Source organism: Micromys minutus (assembly GCF_963924665.1).
Source record: "Micromys minutus genome assembly, chromosome: 3".
In the NCBI taxonomy this organism is placed as follows: Eukaryota; Metazoa; Chordata; class Mammalia; order Rodentia; family Muridae; genus Micromys; species Micromys minutus.
In genome coordinates, this window is record NC_137972.1 from 26,710,912 (window position 1) to 26,729,541 (window position 18,630).

The 18,630-nt window shown below is 38.2% G+C and overlaps 1 protein-coding gene across 1 annotated transcript in view; it reads left to right on the plus strand.

Annotated features, from left to right (window-relative positions):
- The window catches only part of ERC1 (ELKS/RAB6-interacting/CAST family member 1), a 282,059-nt gene that overhangs the window by 95,750 nt on the left and 167,679 nt on the right, over positions 1-18,630 (plus strand). The window contains exons 8-9 of the mRNA XM_080914840.1: positions 9,955-10,122; positions 17,683-17,820. Coding sequence (XP_080770966.1) covers positions 9,955-10,122; positions 17,683-17,820 — 306 coding nt within the window. The remainder of the gene's footprint in view (positions 1-9,954; positions 10,123-17,682; positions 17,821-18,630) is intronic.

Sequence of the window (18,630 nt, forward strand, 5' to 3'; positions counted from 1 at the left end):
TGAAGCTTTCTGTGTGCATTCTTTACTGTCTGCATTCTGGTCTCCCAGACTCCCATTAGAATATCCCACTATGCTCTGCCTAGTATTCTTGGGCTTCTCCTGGCTTGTATTGCTAGACTTTTTAAAACTCTCCCCTCCAGTTTAAAAGATCTGTGAACTATATGGTCAGCCTTGTGACAGGAGCAGCTCCAATTCTCAGAGCCAGTTTTCTGTATCTGTAACTGTTGTGTTACCATCACAGGAACTGATAGAAACAACTACAGAGGAGGAAAGGATCCGTGGTGGCAGGGAGGGCACAGTGGAACAACGATCCTAGCTTGAGGACTCTCAGTAGAGGCTGTTCACATGGTAGCAGGTTATGAAACAGAGAACATGACAGCACCCAGTGGCCATTGTAGCTTCAGATGCTTGCCTCTACAGATACGCTTCTCTTCTCTGAGCCCTACCTCTTAAAGGTTCCATAGACTTGCAAACAGCACCATCAGATTGGGGCTAAGCATTCAAAACTTATGCCTGTGGGAGACCTTCACATTCAAACCATAAATGTTCAAATACATGAGCCTATGGGGAATATTTCTCATTTTAATTGCCACACTGTGGAATTTAACCAAAGGGCATTTATGTTACATTCTAGAAAAGAATTTGTCTTTGCTTTGCCAGGGTCCTGAAAATTTGATTGAGGCTATAGAGTATTAGCATGAGTTAGATAAGATCCACATTTTGTCACTTTGATAGAGGAGGCTTAGATGAATTATTAATATACTATGTTTGCTTGACACATGTTCTCACTCTCATGGTGCTATGCCTGTCAGTGGATTTTTTTGGATGGCACCTCAGTATATAAAACAGAGTAGATTTTATTGATAAATCCAAGTAATATAGATCTTAACTGCTTCAAAGAAGTATTTTCCTCCTTTGAGGAAATTGTATTTTAGACTTTTATTTATGGTGCTGTTGTTACCTACATTTACTAACAGTAGGAGAAATTGCTCTTTTTTCATGGGTGGGCCACAGATTTAGCATTCAGCCCAAATAAAGAATTTTAGGGCTTCAAGTGCTAGAGTTGAGATACATGCTTTGTTTGAAAACCTACCTTTGGCTTACCACCCAATGCTTTAAACACTTTTTTTTTTTTTTTTTTTTTGTATTTGTGAGTGGATACACATGTGTGCAGGCACACATGTACATCCGAGGGCAACAATGGGTGTCTTTCTCAGTTGCTTTCTACTATGTCTGTGGTGGTGTGACCGAGAATGGTTCCTGTAGCCTCATATGTTTGAGTGTTTGGTTGAGGATGTAGCTCTGTGGAAAGCTCTTTTCTAGCACCCCACACCCACCTAGAGAATCAGAATACAGTAAGTAAGTAAGTGTGGAGCTCTTAACACAGCGCTCACTCTGTCTGGTTGAGAACAGGAAAATATAAGGAGCCATCAAGAAACAAGAGAGTATGGAGACATACAAGTGGAAGACTGAAGCTCAGTTCAGAGAATGAGGAAGGAGGTATGTTAGTTAATTTTCTTGTAGCTGTGACCAACTGTGTAACAAAAACACTTAAGGAGGGAAAGATTTATTTGGTTCCTGGTTCAAATGTCTGCCATAGCGCAGGGAGGGAATGGTGATTGAAGCTTCAAGGTCCACGGTGACAGGTAGTAGTCCTGGTTGGTTTTGTTGTAGTAGTGACAAGCAGAGAGCTCAGGTTTGAGGAGTCTCTGTGTTCCAGAGTTTCTGTAGCCTTCCCAAAACAGAGCCAACAGTTAGGGACCAAGGGTCCAAGCAAATGATCATGGGTGTTGGGGTGTGAGGTGTGGAAGGACTTTTACATTGAAGCCAGAACAGGCAGTAAATACAGATAAGCTAAAGTTAGAATAAAATGCTGATCTCAGCTGCACTAAAACAGGGAGTTAAAAAGCATAGCACTGGCTTTGACAGCACACACACGGAAGACTGAAATGACAGCGGGATGGATTAGTATAGCCTTTGAGCAGCTATGACCTGTACAGTTATGCAGTAGTTCACATGTTTGATGCCAATATAACCAATAACATTATAAGGCAATGCAAACGTGTATTTTAAAAATCACTGTATTTGAGCACATAGATGTTAAAGGTAGGATGGCTTAATGTCTTTTGTCATTATTTGTTTATTTTGTTCCTTGCAGATTTCTTTGAGCTATTCCTCCTCAAGTATTTTTAGAATTAAGTAAGTCTTCCAGCCTTTTCAGTTAGCTAAGTCTTTGTATAACTTTATACTTAATGTATGTCTAAGAAGAGAAAAGTAAAAGGAGAAAGACTTTTTTTTTTTTAGTGGTACTGGTGATCACATCTACGGTAGCACAACTGAGAATGTGCTATCTTACTATTTAGAAAACCATGGTACCAATCAGATTTTAATATTAATTATATCTTAAGGCATAAGAAACAGTTTTACATGTTGTTTAGAGGAAATAATAGATCATGAAAATGTGACTGTGAATGGTTATGTTTATAAATTTATTTATCACCCATCCAGATAACTATCGATGATTACAATTGGCCATTTGAATCTGCATCTCTCAGAATTTGGTCATTAGAGAAGCAACAGCTTAGACATTTTAATACATATTAACAAGTTGTGGTGGTTTGAATAAGAGTGGCCCCATAGGCTCAAATATTTGAATGCTTGGCCATCAGGGAGTGGCAGTACTTGAGAGAGTTTAGGAAGTGTGGCCTTGGTGGATGGAGTGTGTCGCTGGGATGCCAAAGGCCCAAGTCAGTCCTTTGTTTACTGTCCAAGGATCCCGATGTAGAACTCCCAACTACCATGTCTGCCTGTGTACTGCTATGCTTCCCATCATGTGGACAGTGGACTAACTAAACTTCTGAAGTTGTAAGCAAGTCTCAGTTAATTCTTTCTTTTATAAGAGTTTCTGTGGTCATGGGGTCTCTTCACAGCAATAGAACACTGACTAAGACACTCTGAAACTAACACATGCATATGTGTGCAGACCTTATGCCAACAGAGGATAAGCACTATGTTCAAGAACTCATAGTCAGAAAAACAGTCATGCACACACAAGGAACTTCAAAAATCTCTATGAGTTAAAGTCACATAGGCTGTGCTTTCTGATGTGTAACATAGCGACATTAGAAATCACTTCAGTGAAGTGTAACACAAAATCCAAGTAAATCCATCTGTCATTTGAAATGTACTAACTACTGAAGTGACCCATGGATTAAGAAAGACTTAGAAAGATTTTAGAAGTGGGAGATGGTAAAACTGCTGACAAGTAGGCAGCCAGCAAAGACAAATGGGAAGGAGTTTTTCAACCCATTTTAATAGTCTTTAAATGGAGGCAAATAATTTAAAACAGGTCCTCTGCTGTGAGGGATCTATGGCAGCACGGATGCTGGGGAGCCTTGGGATACCAGCTAGCTGGGAGCTGTCCCAGGAGGAGCAGTCTGCTGTTATGAGCAGCAGAATACAGACTAATACAGATTTTTAAAAGCATTTTGGCAGTTCTTTTACAGGCTTGATAGCATGCATTGAAATCCCACTAGTTACTATAAGCATAAAGTACATGTAGAACGTAACATGGAAACAGTCAGTTTTCTTGGTGTGTATAGATTAAACATAATGATCTTTGAATACCAAAAATTGCCACAAGGCTATATTCCTAGCTCTTGGATTATTAATGGTTTAAGGTCTAGGTGTACCACAATCTGAGAGGATGCTATACACTTTTATTTTTCCCCTAAGGACTGAGGCTTTCACTATTTGGCCTTTGTTATTCTTGAGCTTCATATGGCCTGCATGTTGTTTCTGAGGTGTTCAGAGCTTTCTGGAGCTAGTATCCAATTATCAGTGACTGCATATTATGTCTGCTTTTTTTGTGACTCGGTTACCTCACTCAGGATGATATTCTCTAGATACATCTATTTTCCTAGGAATTTCATAAAGTCATTGTTTCTGATAGCTGAGTAGTACTCCATTGTGTAGATATATCATAATTTTTGCATCCATTCATCTACTGAAGGACATCTGGATTTTTTTCAGCATCTGGCTATTATAAATAGGGCTGCTATGAACATTGTGGTGCATGTGTCCTTATTGTATGTTGAAGCAACTCTGGGTTATTTGCCCAGAAGTGGGATAACTGGGTCTTTTGTACTATGTACAGTTTTCTGAGGAACCGCCAGACTGATTTCCAGAGTGGTTGTACTTGCTCACAACCCCACAACAGTGGAGGAGTGTTCCTCTTTCTCCACATCCTCGCCAGCATCTGCTGTCATCTGAGTTTTTGATCTTGCCATTCTGACTGGTGTGTGGTGGAATCTCAGGGTTGTTTTGATTTGCATTTCCCTGATGACTAGGGATGTCGAGCATTTCCTTAGGTGCTTCTCAGCCATTCCATATCCCTCAGTTGAGAAATTTTTGTTTAGCTCTGTACCCCATTTTTTAATAGGATTGTTTGATTCTCTGGAGTCTAACTTCTTGAATTCTTTGTATATATTGGATATTAGACCTCTATCAGATGTGGGGTTGGTAAAGATCTTTTCCCAATCTGTTGGCTGTCGTTTTGTTTTCTTGACAGTGTCCTTAGCCTTTCAGAAACTTTGCAGTCTCATTAAGTCTCATTTCTTGATCCTTGGTCTTAGAGCACAAGCCATTGGTGTTCTGTTTAGGAAAATTTCCCCTGTGCCTATGTGTGTAGTTCAGTTTCTTGAAGTATACTTTTGTGTTGGTTTGAATAAACTCATGTCTTTGAGTGTATCTGTCTCCAGTTGGTGGTGCTGTCTGGAAAAGACTCAGGGACAAAGCTAAGAGGAATCAAAGGCAACAAGCAGTTTTTCCCATTTGGTTCATTGTACAGTGTGTATTTGTTTGTAACACAAAGTGAAGACATTTAATGGTTTTGTGTTCAGAATTGGTGAAGCAAACTCAGTTTCTGTCTCTGCATTGGTAATGGAAAACCCTATGTTATTAAAGTGGCCTACCAGATTTATCATATACTTTGGTGCTTGGCAAACAAGATAGATGTCACCTGTACTCAATTGATGTGGACAAACAAGGCCTTAGACTTCTGCTAAGACTGGTGCTTGTAGGGTGTGTCCTGTAAGGAGTGTTCACTCAGGGGTTTCTGTGATTTGTAAACCTTGGACCTCATATAAAATTCCACTGTGCATGTAGATCATTTTAAACCAATATGGCACTAAAAAAGTATATGTGCATACATACTCATTCACTAGTTTGAACTTAATACTTAATTTAAAAAAGTTAATTTAGTAATTAGCATAGAGACTTTGATAGTTTCTGTACCTTATATTTATGGTATGAATTTATTGTTTTGTTTTTGTGTCAAAAGTCCATGTTTCCAGCTACTTTAACATCAGAGGTTTATATGTTCATAGTGGTTTCTCATTCTTTTGCTTTTGTATTCACCAGTTCCTGTTGGTTTTGTTCAAGCCAGTTTCTTAGAATGACATGCAGATATTAATGACTGGTCAGCATTGCCATATTTTTAGGTATTAAACTGAGTTAGAGATGTAATACAAGCATATACCTATACATCTACATGTGCTGGATAATGAAACAGCATATGAGCAGTCTCACAAGCACTATCCTATGAGATACTGGGCCATTGGATTGATTAACAGTGGAAAGTAATGAGAGACATTTTTGTGCTGTGTTACCATCCCTGGCATAGAGATGGATGGTCTTTCATTTTCCTGATATTAATACTTGAAAGAACTTGAGAGGCAAGTAAATTAGACAGTTAAGACTGTCACACAATTTAACTAGCTACCAGTCAAGACCTGAGTTGTCCTGGTTCTTTGTTGTCATAAGTGGAGCTTCTGTGAACACTGTGTGCAAGTCTTTGAATAATTCACTGTTAATCACTCTTAGAGTGAAGTTTTGGATCATATGGTAATTCCAACTATATGTGCATGTTTAACTCTCTAGGGAATTTCCAAACTGTTTGTAAACTAGCTGTTGCAAAGTGGCTCAGATTATTTTGTTATCATTATATTAATTGCTGGTCTCTTCTGCCCCATAATATTTATATGTTGGAGAGTGAGAAAGAAATGCAGATGGACTAGAAACTTTCTGTGTCCACATTGGGAAAAGCTATACTAAGGCAGAAATACTTACATCCAGTGTACAGAAGTAGTTTCAGTTTGTATTTTCACTATCAGTGTGTGTAAGGTTGTTTTCTATGTTTTTTTCACTTACTGCTTCTTATATTTTGCACATTTTAATATTATATAGTGCTATTTTGTAGACTTCTTTTAAAATGTGGTCACTGTCAGGTGTTATGGTTTGAATGTGAAATGCCCGTCCCCCATTTTCATGTATGTGGACACTTTGTTGCCAGCTGGAGAAAGGGGACCCCCTTCTTAGGTAATCACTGGTGTTAGGCCTGGGATTTTGTAGCCTGAATTCACTTGGCTCTCTCTGATGTCTGCTTTTCTAATGCAACACAGTGTATACAGCAGACACAGTGTAACCAGTGGTAGCTACTTATTCCTGCCACTCTAATTGGACTGTATCCATTCTTAAACTACATACAAAAGAAGCCCCTACTCCCTTGCTTTGTTATGTATTCTGTTACAACAAGCAGAAAAATACCTACTATCATACAGCAGGGAGAATCCTATTGGTCTTTTCACTTTAAAACTTGTTTTCTTAAGTTTTGACAGCTATTTATAGCTATAGACAGAAGTATTTTGAAATAAAATTTATAATTTCTAAGCATTTTTCCTAATCTTTTTTTGTCCTTTTATTGAATTATATATTATGATCTTAATAAGCTTACTAGGTGTCAACATTTTTCTATTGAACTTTATTTTGTGATATGAGTAATTGGAAAATAGTCCTTTTAAAAAAATGTAATGATTATTTTTTTACTGGGTATTTTTTTTACTTACATTTTGGATGTTATTCCCTTTCCCGGATCTCCCTCTGGAATCTCCCTCTCCTATCCTCCCTCCCCGTCTCTAAGAGAGTGTTCACTTACCCACCCACTCCCTCCCGCCTCCTTGCCCTGGAAAATATCCTTTTTTAAGATTTTATTTTATGTGTGTGACTGTTTGGCCTGCATGTTTATCTGTGTGCAACATGTGTGAAGTGCTCATGGAGGCCATAAGAATGTTGGATCTCCTGGAACTGGAGTTACAGATGATTAAGACTTGTCTTCTGGGATAACAAGCCAGTGTGCTCTTAATTGCTGAGCTGAGCTGTCTCACCAGCCCCAAGGTTCAGTTCTTTTGGTCTTTTTTTTTTTTTTTTTTTGGAAAAACTGGTTTTCAATCTATGGGTCATGACCTTCTGAGGATATCAAATGTCTCTTTCACAGGGTCACCTAAGTCAGCTGGGGTGGGCTTTTCAGTGAAATATAAGCTGCCTGTATAAAACAGTTGGTTTTCAATCTGTGGGTCACAACCTTCTGGGGATGTCAAACGAACCTTTCACAAGTTCACTTAAAACTGTCAGAAAATACAGATATTTACATTATGATTCTTAACAGTAGCAAAAGTACTGTTATAAAGTAGCAATAAAAATAATTTGATGGTTAGGAGTTACCACAATATGAGAAACTGTATTTCAGGGTCAAAACACTAGAAAAATTGAGGTATAAATAGGTATGAAAAGTACATCTAGTCTTAGTTTAATTCCCTCTCCCCAACACACATACAGTCATGAAAGGATTTGAAATATTTTAAATAATTATGTTATTCTTTCTATATTATAAAGAAAATATGTGTTTTATATAAAAAAGTTTAAAATTTCTTATTTTATGAGCATGAATATTTCCTGTGAATGCCTGTGTGTGAGTTTCATGCCAGGTGCCCACAGAGACCAGAAGATGGCATTGAATCCCCTAAAACTGGAGTTACAGACAATTGTGAATTGCTATGAGGGAGGGAGGGAGAGAAGAAAGGAGGGAGGGAAGAAAGGAGGGAGGGAGGGAATATATATATATATCGAGAGAGAGAGAGAGAGAGAGAGAGAGAGAGAGAGAGAGAGGCAGACAGACAGACAGACAGACAGACAGTGAGCGAGCGAGCACACTGGGAATTGTGTAAGTCTTTTAAAACCCCAAAGCTGTTCCCAATGATACACCTCCTTCAAGAAACCCAGATCTCTCATCCTTCCCAAACAGTTCCTCCAACTGGGGCCCAAGTATTTTAAACAATGAGCCCATAGAGGCCATTTTCATTAGAAGACCCACAGGCATTTTGCAGGTCCAAGGCCAAGATTTGCTGGGAATGTAGGGACAGGCAAAGAGAGGGTCACATCCTCCTTGGGAGCTTAGCCCTATAGACTTCTTTTTCCTTTCCTTTCCTTTCCTTTCCTTTCCTTTCCTTTCCTTTCCTTTCCTTTCCTTTCCTTTCCTTTCCTCTCCTCTCCTCTCCTCTCCTCTCCTCTCCTCTCCTCTCCTCTCCTCTCCTCTCCTCTCCTCTCCTCTCCCCTCCCCTCCCCTCCCCTCCCCTCCCCTCCCCTCCCCTCCCCTCCCCTCCCCTCCCCTCCCCTCCCCTCCCCTCCCCTCCCCACCCCTCCCCTCCCCTCCCCTCCCCTCCCTTTTTCCTTCCCTTCCCTTTTTCCTTCCCTCCCCTCCCCTCCCTTCCCTTTTTTTTCTTTCTTTTTTTTTTCTTTCTTTCTTTCTTTCTTTCTTTCATTTACATCTTTACTCTTTAGAACTTGCTTAGCTTCAAGATTTGCTTGGGAAGTGGTTTCTGGTTTTTTGTTTTGTTTTTTGTTTTTTGTTTGTTTGTTTTTTAACAGTGAAAAGGGGTGTATATTTAGGATTAGCCATCTGGACTCAGTTTAGATGATCCCAATCTTGAAGGCAACATAGAGGATCATAATCAGGAGCTAAGTGAACATAGGCCACCTTCTCTCTGTTAGGACATATCAGGGTATTGACTTTGGCCACATCAGTGTCAACAGGCACCTTCATGGCCTGTTTGATCTGGTGCTTGTTGGCCTTGACATCCACAGTGAACACAAGAGTGTTGTTCTCTGTCTTCTTCATGGTTGACTCAGTGGTCAGTGGGAATTTGATGATAGCATAGTGATCCAGCTTGTTTCTCCTGGGTGCACTCTTTCAAGGATATTTTGGCTGCCTCTGGAGCTGCAGAGTCTTGGACAACTGGAAAGTGGGTGACGTTTAGATATTCTTTTTTGGCTGTGGACGCCTTTCAGCACTGCCTTCTTAGCTTTCATGGCCAGTCCCCATTCTGCACTTTTCTTAGAAAACAGTCTGCTTCAGTTTTCATGCTCCCTGTAAAGTACTTTGTGCTCTGTGATGCTGCAGTCTCTCCCTTAGGTTCTAAGTCCTGCAGAAGGGCAGGACTAACAAATGTCTTTGTGTTCCAGCGACCAGAACAGTGTATTTTTCTAGAACATAAATATTACTGTTATTTTCCTCCTTACCAGTCTTCTATTGACTTTCATTTGGAAACAGGATAAAATGAAGTACCTTATTTGGCAATTGGTTTAATATGTCATTTTGGTTTATCTCATGTCATTCTTTTGCTTCATGCTCAGCCATCTTAAATGAATTTACTAAAACATGCTGCGTTGGGTATTGATGTTTCAAAAATACTCTTTTTTATTTCCCAAAGTGCATATTCCACCTTCTGTTTCATATCTAGTAAGGGCCTGCTTGTCACTTGTAACTCAGTTCAAATGTTGGTTCTTTCAACAGCCTTTCTGACTGATAAGCTCTTTAGAGGAAGGCTACTGACTCCTGTGCACTGCCTCTGTGCCTTTTGTTTGATATCCTTTGACTATGGTAAATTTGGAATACTTAAGTTCTAATCTTTTTACTGTTTATTATAATTTTAAAAATAAAATAATTTAATTCTCCCAAATCCCAGTTTTATTATCTTTAAAGTATGGCAACTCTATTCCAGAGAATTCTGTTTCTCTCCTTTCTGTTCTGTTCATCATTGGTGAATCTTCTGTTCTCAGGTGGATGCTCTTCGATTGCGTTTGGAAGAAAAGGAGACTATGCTGAATAAGAAAACCAAACAAATTCAAGATATGGCTGAGGAGAAGGGCACACAAGCTGGAGAGATACATGACCTCAAGGACATGCTGGATGTGAAGGAGCGGAAGGTCAATGTTCTTCAGAAGAAGGTAAGGCACGGGTGTTCTGAGCATAGTGATCCACTGTGACAGGACCTTATTCTGAGCACTCTGCCATTCCCCTTCTGTTTCGATTTGGCAGAGTACTTGGAACTATTGTTGCAGGAGGTAGGTTGCTAAAACTGCTCTGTGTGTTCAGTCTTTAATGAGTTTATTGGTGTTGCTATCTTTGAGGAGGATTTCTCATCCTGCTTCTCAAGTGTCTTAGAAAATGACAAACTATTTGGTCAGCTAACCTACCTCTGCTATCTTTAATTAGAACAGAAATGCATTAATACTGCATAGGTATCACCCACTTCATTACTTAGGTGAGACTTTTGAAGAGTAAAGCCTGCTACTGTAATAACATATACTGTGCAGGTGTAGACCTGCATTCTGAGCTGCTTTCCTCTGTTGCTCAGCTGCAGTGCTCCTTGTGAGGTAGTAATGGGCAGTAGTGGGAGACTGGCTTACCTCTCTGACCTTAATAATTATTGGAAATAGGTTTCTTTTGGAATAAAAATAAACTAATGATACTTTTCTAGTTTTTAACCTTACACACACACACACACACACACACACACTTTTGAAGATACCAAAAGAAGAAAATAGGATGAGAATATATATTTGCTTCTACATGTGCAAGTTGTCTCTGAAGTACAGAGAAGCCAGCAATATGGATATAAAGATAGAAAATTTACTAGATTTTAAAAACAGATTAGCATGCACTAACAAGATAATCAACCAATATTTAGAGTGATTCAAGTTTTACAATTACAAAAAGTGAGAAGAAACGAACGTAAAGTGAAAACATGAGACACTATCTGCAAATAAAAAGGGTGAATCATCTTCAAGTTCTGCAAAAAGGGTTCTTTGTCCCATATGTACTGTAGACAAGGTAACATGGTATAGCTCTTATCTCAAGGTTCATTTCAACTTAAGGTTTATTTCTGTTGAAATGATAGATTTGCAATGTTTGAAATTTTCTTAACATATTGTTAATTTGCTAATAGTAGCCAAGAAAGTAGTAGCCACAAGCAGGGATAATAGTCATTTGAGTTTTCTGGGAAGGTGTACTGGGATTGCTACTCTGACGCAGTGATGGCTGTGCTAATAGACAGGCTCTCCTGGTTCTCCTGGGCTGTATTACACACTCCGAGTCTTCCAGTTCTTGTGTGATACTCATATCCATATATACTAGTATAGCCTGTGCTCAGAGAATACAGTAGGCAGTAACAGATGGCCAGGGTTCACACTGTGATTGGTATTGAGCTCCTGCTTTCTAGAATTTGCCTTAAAGGAGTTTTATGATTGAGTATCTTTAAAGTAAATCAGTGAGCTTGAAAAAAGGTGACTATTCAGATCTGGGCTACCTTGGTAAATTTGTGCAGCTTGCTTGATGCATGCCATTGTTTTCTGGAGTTCATTTGCATGGATGTGCCAGGAACCCCTCCGCTTACGTTCATTGTTTGCTTGTTTTGGCTTGGTGAGATGAGCTGAAATTTACATTTTAAACAAATAAAGTATCTTATCACCATTTCCCATACTTTCTAATCAACTGAGTCTCAAAATTCGTGATTCTTTGAATCATTTCTGTCTCTTATATTTTCCTTGGTATTACAAAAACTCAGTTGACAGATAAATTTATCAATGTCTCAAGAATAGGTCTGTTATGGGCACAGGTTAAATAAAGTGCTGTTTAGATGTCTTATAGAAATCCTTTGAGGCTTCTGTGAAGTTAGTAAGTACATGAGTGTTGTGCCGTGGTACTGCTTTGCAGGGTGGAGGGCAGTCCCAGAAGTCAGTGCACTATTTTATTATTATCAATAAAACTATGAATATCTATCTTGGGTATTTGAAAATGTGACAAAGGTAAAAAGAAAGGGTATAAAATTAAGCTTTTGTTTTAAGATTTGATTTTCTTTTAAGATTTGATTTTCCTTTTAATTGTGTGTATTGTCTGTGTGTTGAAATTTGAATGTGTGACTGCAGGCGCTAGTGGAATCTAGATGACATTTTAGTGTCCCCTGGATCGCAAGTGTTGTGGCTGTGGCTTCCTGACATGGGTGCTGGAGCTAACCTCAGGTCCTCTGCAAAGACAGAGGGGACTCAACCTCAGAGCCACTTCTAGCTCTGAAGCTTTGCTTTTAAATTGGGAAAATACTGGTTATAGCTTTGTAAATGTTCTTTCTAATATAGCAGTAAATAACACACACATTTCTGCATTTTAGCTTTTGAGATCATGAGCTGTAATGGTGCCTTTTCCCTGGTGGACTATGTTTACTTTAGTCATTCTCCTTGGGTTTGTCTTTTTCACTGATTTTGTTAGTGTTATAAATAATAAAATGAAGTTTTTCTTTTGTACATTAAGCCTAGGCTATTGATTTAATTATTTAAAAAAACAGCTGGGTTTTTATTAGATCTTAGGTATTTTTTTCTGTGTAGCCATTAAGAAAATCGAAAGCATTGGTTCACACACGATAGGCACTGAGCAGTCTCACTGCTCCTGCTGCATTAGAGGCTTCGTCTTTTAGCAGTTTTCGTACAATAAGCTGAGTAAAGTTTTAAAAAGACATTTTTATTGTTTTGTATGTGTAAATGTTTGACTGCCTCCATGTCTGCACACCACATGCATCTGTGGTTACTATGGAGACCAGAAGAGGGCATTGGATTCCCTGGAGCTGAAGTTATAGACAGCTCTGAGTTGCCATGTGGGTGTTGGGAATTGAACCTAGAAAATATTTGTAAAAAGTGAAAGTTAAGGCCTTTCTGATTGATTCGCTTCATTTTAATAAATTTAATTCTGCTTAAAATAGCTTGTGAAGGTATTGTCACAGCCGTTGCTCAAGTGGTCCTCGTGAATGCAGGACGTGCTTTGGGATTTCTTTGGTAGAGGACATTTCTCCTTGGTAGGGATTAGGGCTTCCAAGGCAGAGTACTCAGTTCCACTTGACTGTGTATTTATATCCACTCAAAAGTCACTCAGTGATTGCTCCTGACAACTGTGCAGTGCTGATAAAAACAAAATAAAGGATGTAAGTAAATCCGTGGCAGTGTATAATTGGTATGTAGATTTGGTGAATTCCTCATAGAGCATTGCATTTGGTTTTAGTTTTCCTCTGGTACCAAATCTTTTTTTCCCCCATTATAAAATAAAAATTAGGTAGAAGACATCCTTGCATAATATAATATTTTATTTCTAACTCAATAAATGTGATGATTAGAAAGGTTGTTTTAACGAATATATTTTCTTAGAGTAACTAATTTAAAAAATTTGTAATTTAATTAAACTGTGTTAAAGTTTCTCTCTAGAATAAACACCTGTTCAATAGATCATCACAAAATTTTTCTCAAGCCAAAATTGGATGCATGCTTAAATAGGTACTTACTGAGTTTTGTCTGTAAATAGGTAGAATATATATAAAAAAGGCCATGGGGCACCAGGGAGGCTTACCACTGAAGCTGACATTCTGAGTTGGATCTCTGGAACCCAAATGGTAGAAGGAAAGAACTTAATCTAGCAAGGTGTCTTCTGTTCTCTGTAGTTACACCATGGCATGAGTGTACCCAGACACCCACATAATAAATAAATTAAATGTAAAAAATTTAGCACAGGATTATGAAGTGGTCCACCTTCTGTGGCAGTTTGTCTGGATCCTGCCTTTAGTGGATATGTTAGACAGATGGATGATTCCTGTTCCAGACAGGGCTGCATGAGAGTCACTTACACTACTTGGAACAGTATACAACTGAAAGTTACTAACCACCCCTTCCTAGTGTGTGTATCTGGAGACAGTTTCTTCAATATAACACAGGCTGGCTTTGAACTTATGATCCTCCTGCCTCAGCTTCCTGAAATCCCAACTATTCACCATACCTGGCTAAATAATTGCTTTTCCTCTAGAATATTTTCTCTGATATTTTCCTTAATATTTCCTTTAGCCTCAGGTAACTAGGAATGCAGAGTAGAAAGTGGTAGGCTTTCATCTTTGTCAGTTCTTTAGCCTGCATGTCTACTAACAAAAATACTATCTTTATATCTCTAAAGCCACAGAAGAGATTATTGTAATGATGCCACACTACAAAAACTTCCAGTGTACTGATATATCTGCCCACCTTTATACCTCTTTCCTAGTTCCCCTTGACCCTTTTCTGATCCATAATAGCACATTTTCTGGCTTCGGGTCCTTAGCGCACACACAGGACTTACAGTTTTACCTGACTTCCACTTCAATTCATTTTTTTGGAAGTCACACGATCTTGTTCTTCATGGCTGAATAACACTGTTTACATACCACATTCTTTCTCCTACTGTCTGACACTTTAGGCTGATTCCAAACTTGACTATTGTGAAATTTACAGCAAGCTTGCACACATCTCCTTTATATGCCAATTTCATTTTCTGTTTAAAGACTCAGAAATGGGGAAATGGGAAAATGATGCGGTAGTTCTGTCTTTAATGTTTGGAGGAGCTTCCATATTGTATTACACACTGGGATTATCAACTTGTGCTCCTAACAATGTATAAGGGCTTCACTCCCTCAAATTCTCCTAACTTTAAAAAAAAAAAAAAGATTCATTCTAACTGTAATAAGTTTTCATTTGCCTGATAGCTAAATGATTTTTTAAATAATATTGACTGTTTATATTTCTTCTTTATGTCTCTTCAATTTTCTCATCCTTAAGCTGTTTTCTTAAGTAGTTGGAGTCTTATCCAGGAAATCTGCTTGTGTCAGTATTCTGAAGTGTTCTCCCAAGTTTCACATTGAATTTTAGATCCTAAAGTGTCCCCTTGTAGCTGGTATTTGGCTACTCTGTGAGTTCTTTTTTCTTCCACTCTTCATCCCCTTCCCACCATTTCAACCCCCCAACAGGAGATAGGAGAAAAAAGTGAAAGAAAGTGACATTATCATTAGATTACTTCCTGTTAGTTAGGGGTCTTGAGTTCCTTGGGGCAAGTTTGATCTCTGCTGTCAGGATATCTAATGTACTCGTGTCTCTTCTTTGTGCATGACTATTTAACAAACAGTGACCAACAGCAACAAACCAACAACTGACTTCTCAGGACTCTAGCATTATATATACCCTCTAAAAAAATGCCCAAATTTCCAAATGTCACACAATTGTAGAAATTATCTGTAGGTGGCAAAATCATGCTCCTGCTAGAGCACGAGGTAAATCATGGTCAGCTGCTGTGGACAATCTGTAGCACCCTCATACCCCACACCAGGGATTAAAATGAAAACATTCTTATATTTCTGTTTTTTTTTTTTTTTTAAGTCTCAACATGTTCTCCCCCCCCCCCTTTTTGTAGAGTAAGGGGGTCTAATGTTAGTCTCTTATATATGGACATCCAGTTGTGTGTGTGTTTATTTTTTAAGCACCTTTCATTGAGGTTGAGTCTCAGTTTAAAAAATACCTTAATGAGTCTACTTGTGTTTATTTGATTCATGTCTGCCCCCCATCCCTTTAAATGCTAGTACCATGTTTCTTTTGTTACAGTGGCCTCAATATTGCCTCCAGTATTGGTTTTTGCTTAGGTTTTCTTGGCTACTTATGATTATTTTTGTGTGCACTTACATGAATTTTGGTACTTTTTTCTAGTTTGACCAGTTTATTCATGCTGTGTTACTCACTATTATTAGATCGGGCCTCAATCTTTTTTGTCTAGTAGGTTATTTGTTTGTTTTAAATAAAAGTGGTGCTCTTTCAACACTTGGTGCATATAAAATTATTATATTTCATTCCAGTTTTCTTCTTATAGCTTTGAACATTTTTTGCTTATTTTCTCTACATCCTATAAATTTGATAATTTACTGTGTTAGTAATATTTCTTTGTTATTTCTCATTGACCTATCTATTTTTCTAGTAGGAGTTATTCATGCTCAGTTTTGTTTGGTTTTGTTTTCTGAGCCTTGGCTGTCCTGAACTAGCTGTGGAGACCAGGCTGACCTCAAATTCAGAGATCTGTGCCATCACTGCCTGTGTTCTCAGTGATGGTGTTCACTAACTTCTCCTGTGAGTTTGGGATTCCCTTAAGCCTCATCCAAGCACAGTAATCTTGGTTGGTAGTTATTTTCTTTGAGGACTGAACTATATCCTTTCTTGTCCTCCTTGCATCTAGAGTACTTTCTGTGAAGACATCCATTGGTTTAATATATTTACCTTCAAATCTTACTTGGTGTATCTCTTTCAGATGTAATTTTCCTTCTTAGTCCTATACCTTTAATAATTCAACCATAATAATTTGTAGTCAATAATTTAACTAATAACAGAGAAATAAGAAATCATGAAGATCAAATGTAAAGACCAAATATCTGGCTCATTGATATACTTGAGGGAGAGGAGCTGGGGACATAGAAAGCTTCTTCAATAAAAATAATGACAAAACTCCCCAAAATCTTGGGGGCAAATGGAACAAGTAATCTAGGAAGCATTTAGACCTGACACACACGTGACTATAATTATATTTGCCACATTTTATAGTATCTGCTCTAATTTCCATCTTTCTTAGTCATCCGTCCATCCATCCATCCATCCATCCATCCATCCATCCATCCATCCATCCATCTATCCATCCATCTTGACTAAGAAGTCTTGTTTCTCTTGCCTTTCTCCCAGAGTGCTGAGATTGTAGGCATACACTACCATGCTTGGTTTGTCTTAATCTTTATTTTGTATAATCTCTTACCTAAGCAAATAGAGTCCCAGAATGATTTACCAAGTCTGTATGGAAGTTGCTTTAAATTTCATAGCCATGAAAGTTATTTAAAGTTGACAGTCAGCCCATTTCTAGGATTGAAATTTGTAAGCATTCTAATCTGTTCCTCAGTAGGCCAGTACATTCATCTTTTGCTTAGTTTCAGCTTCATAATAGGACACTCTTTCTCTCTTTTCTTCTCATATAGTAAAAGTGGGCCTCTTCATTTTTCTTAGTATTTCTAGTACCTTGTTTCCATGTTATAAGGAAATTAGTAGTTGTCTACTGACATAGGACTTGTGAGTGTCTAGTCTTGTCTGATCTTATAAGCCAAGCAGGGTCAGGTCTGGTTAGTACTTGGGTAGGAGAAATAAATAATTGAAAAAATGAATGAACATAGCAAGAAGTTTCACTGAAAATATTCGTTAGATAAAGGGTGTTTTAAAAATCTAAACACTAACATACAAGGACAGTTGTCCCTTTATTCAAGTGATTTGGTTTCTGTGTGGCTGGTTGCTTTGCTCCTTGTCCTTCAGTTTGTTGTACATCGTGGCATCTTGGAGGTAATTGTGTTTCATATGGATCCATTATAGTCCCTCTCAGCATTTTGACTTCTCATTAAAACTTTGTGTCTCAAAACTTACCTACGGATTTGCCTAACTGTATATATGTTCAAAGGATGTTTGTCTTTTCTCATTGATGGTATAAAATTCTGGCTGCAGTAAGGGTTTAACATATAATTTTGAAACAAGTTTAAATTATTTCTACAGAGAACATGTATACAATCCCACATCATAGTTTGTTTGTCTTAAATAACCTTTATTATGCCTATTTTTACCTTTTTTAATGTTTTTTCTTAAATGTATATGTAGATTGAAAATCTTCAGGAACAACTAAGAGATAAAGAGAAGCAGATGAGCAGCTTGAAAGAGCGAGTCAAGTCTCTGCAGGCGGACACCACTAACACAGACACAGCGCTGACAACTCTGGAGGAGGCTCTTGCAGATAAAGTAAGTGACTGGTCCGACTCCCCAGACTTTGTGTTCTGCTTTCTTATTATCCTAAAATTGGCTATAAATACAGAGGAAATCCTTTCATAGAAACTTCTTTGCTGCGATGTGACGTAGTATAACGTGGAAAGACAGTCTAGTTTCTACTGTTAGATGTTAGCACCAAATGCTAGGCAAGATTGGTTGTACACCAAAAGACCATAGCCATATTTCCTAAAGAATCAGCATGTGTTCCCTGTTTTTCTGCTTTCTAAAGGAAACAAAAGTTCATTATTTGATTAGCTAGATGTGCAGGATATTTGACATTGATCATCAGGATGTTATCCTAGACTAGCTCTCCATTATCTTCCTACCACATGACACAGTCATAGATTTTATTCATGAATATTACATACTTACTAATTTTCTAGTCTTGCTTTACTCCTAAAATAATTTTTAAATGTTTTGCTTGTATGTATGTCTGAGCATCACATGTGTGCCTTGTGTTCTCCAAGGCCAGAGAGGGTATTGGATTCCCTCTACTCGAGTTATAGAAAGTTGTAAGCTGCCATGTGGGTGCTGGGAATTGAACCTGAGTGCTCTGGTAGAGTAGCCAGTGCTCTTAACCACTGACCCATCTCTCTAGCCCCTTGGCTTATATTACTTTATTTTACCTTTATGAGCATTCTTGACTTCTTAAGGAATGGCTGGATGAAAAAATGGTGAGAACATATTTTAGAGAATCTTCTTATGGTGTTTTTGTTTGTTTCTTGTTCTTTTCGGAGGGGGTGTTGTTTTGTGATATTGGTTTGTGGAGGTGGCTTAGGGTAG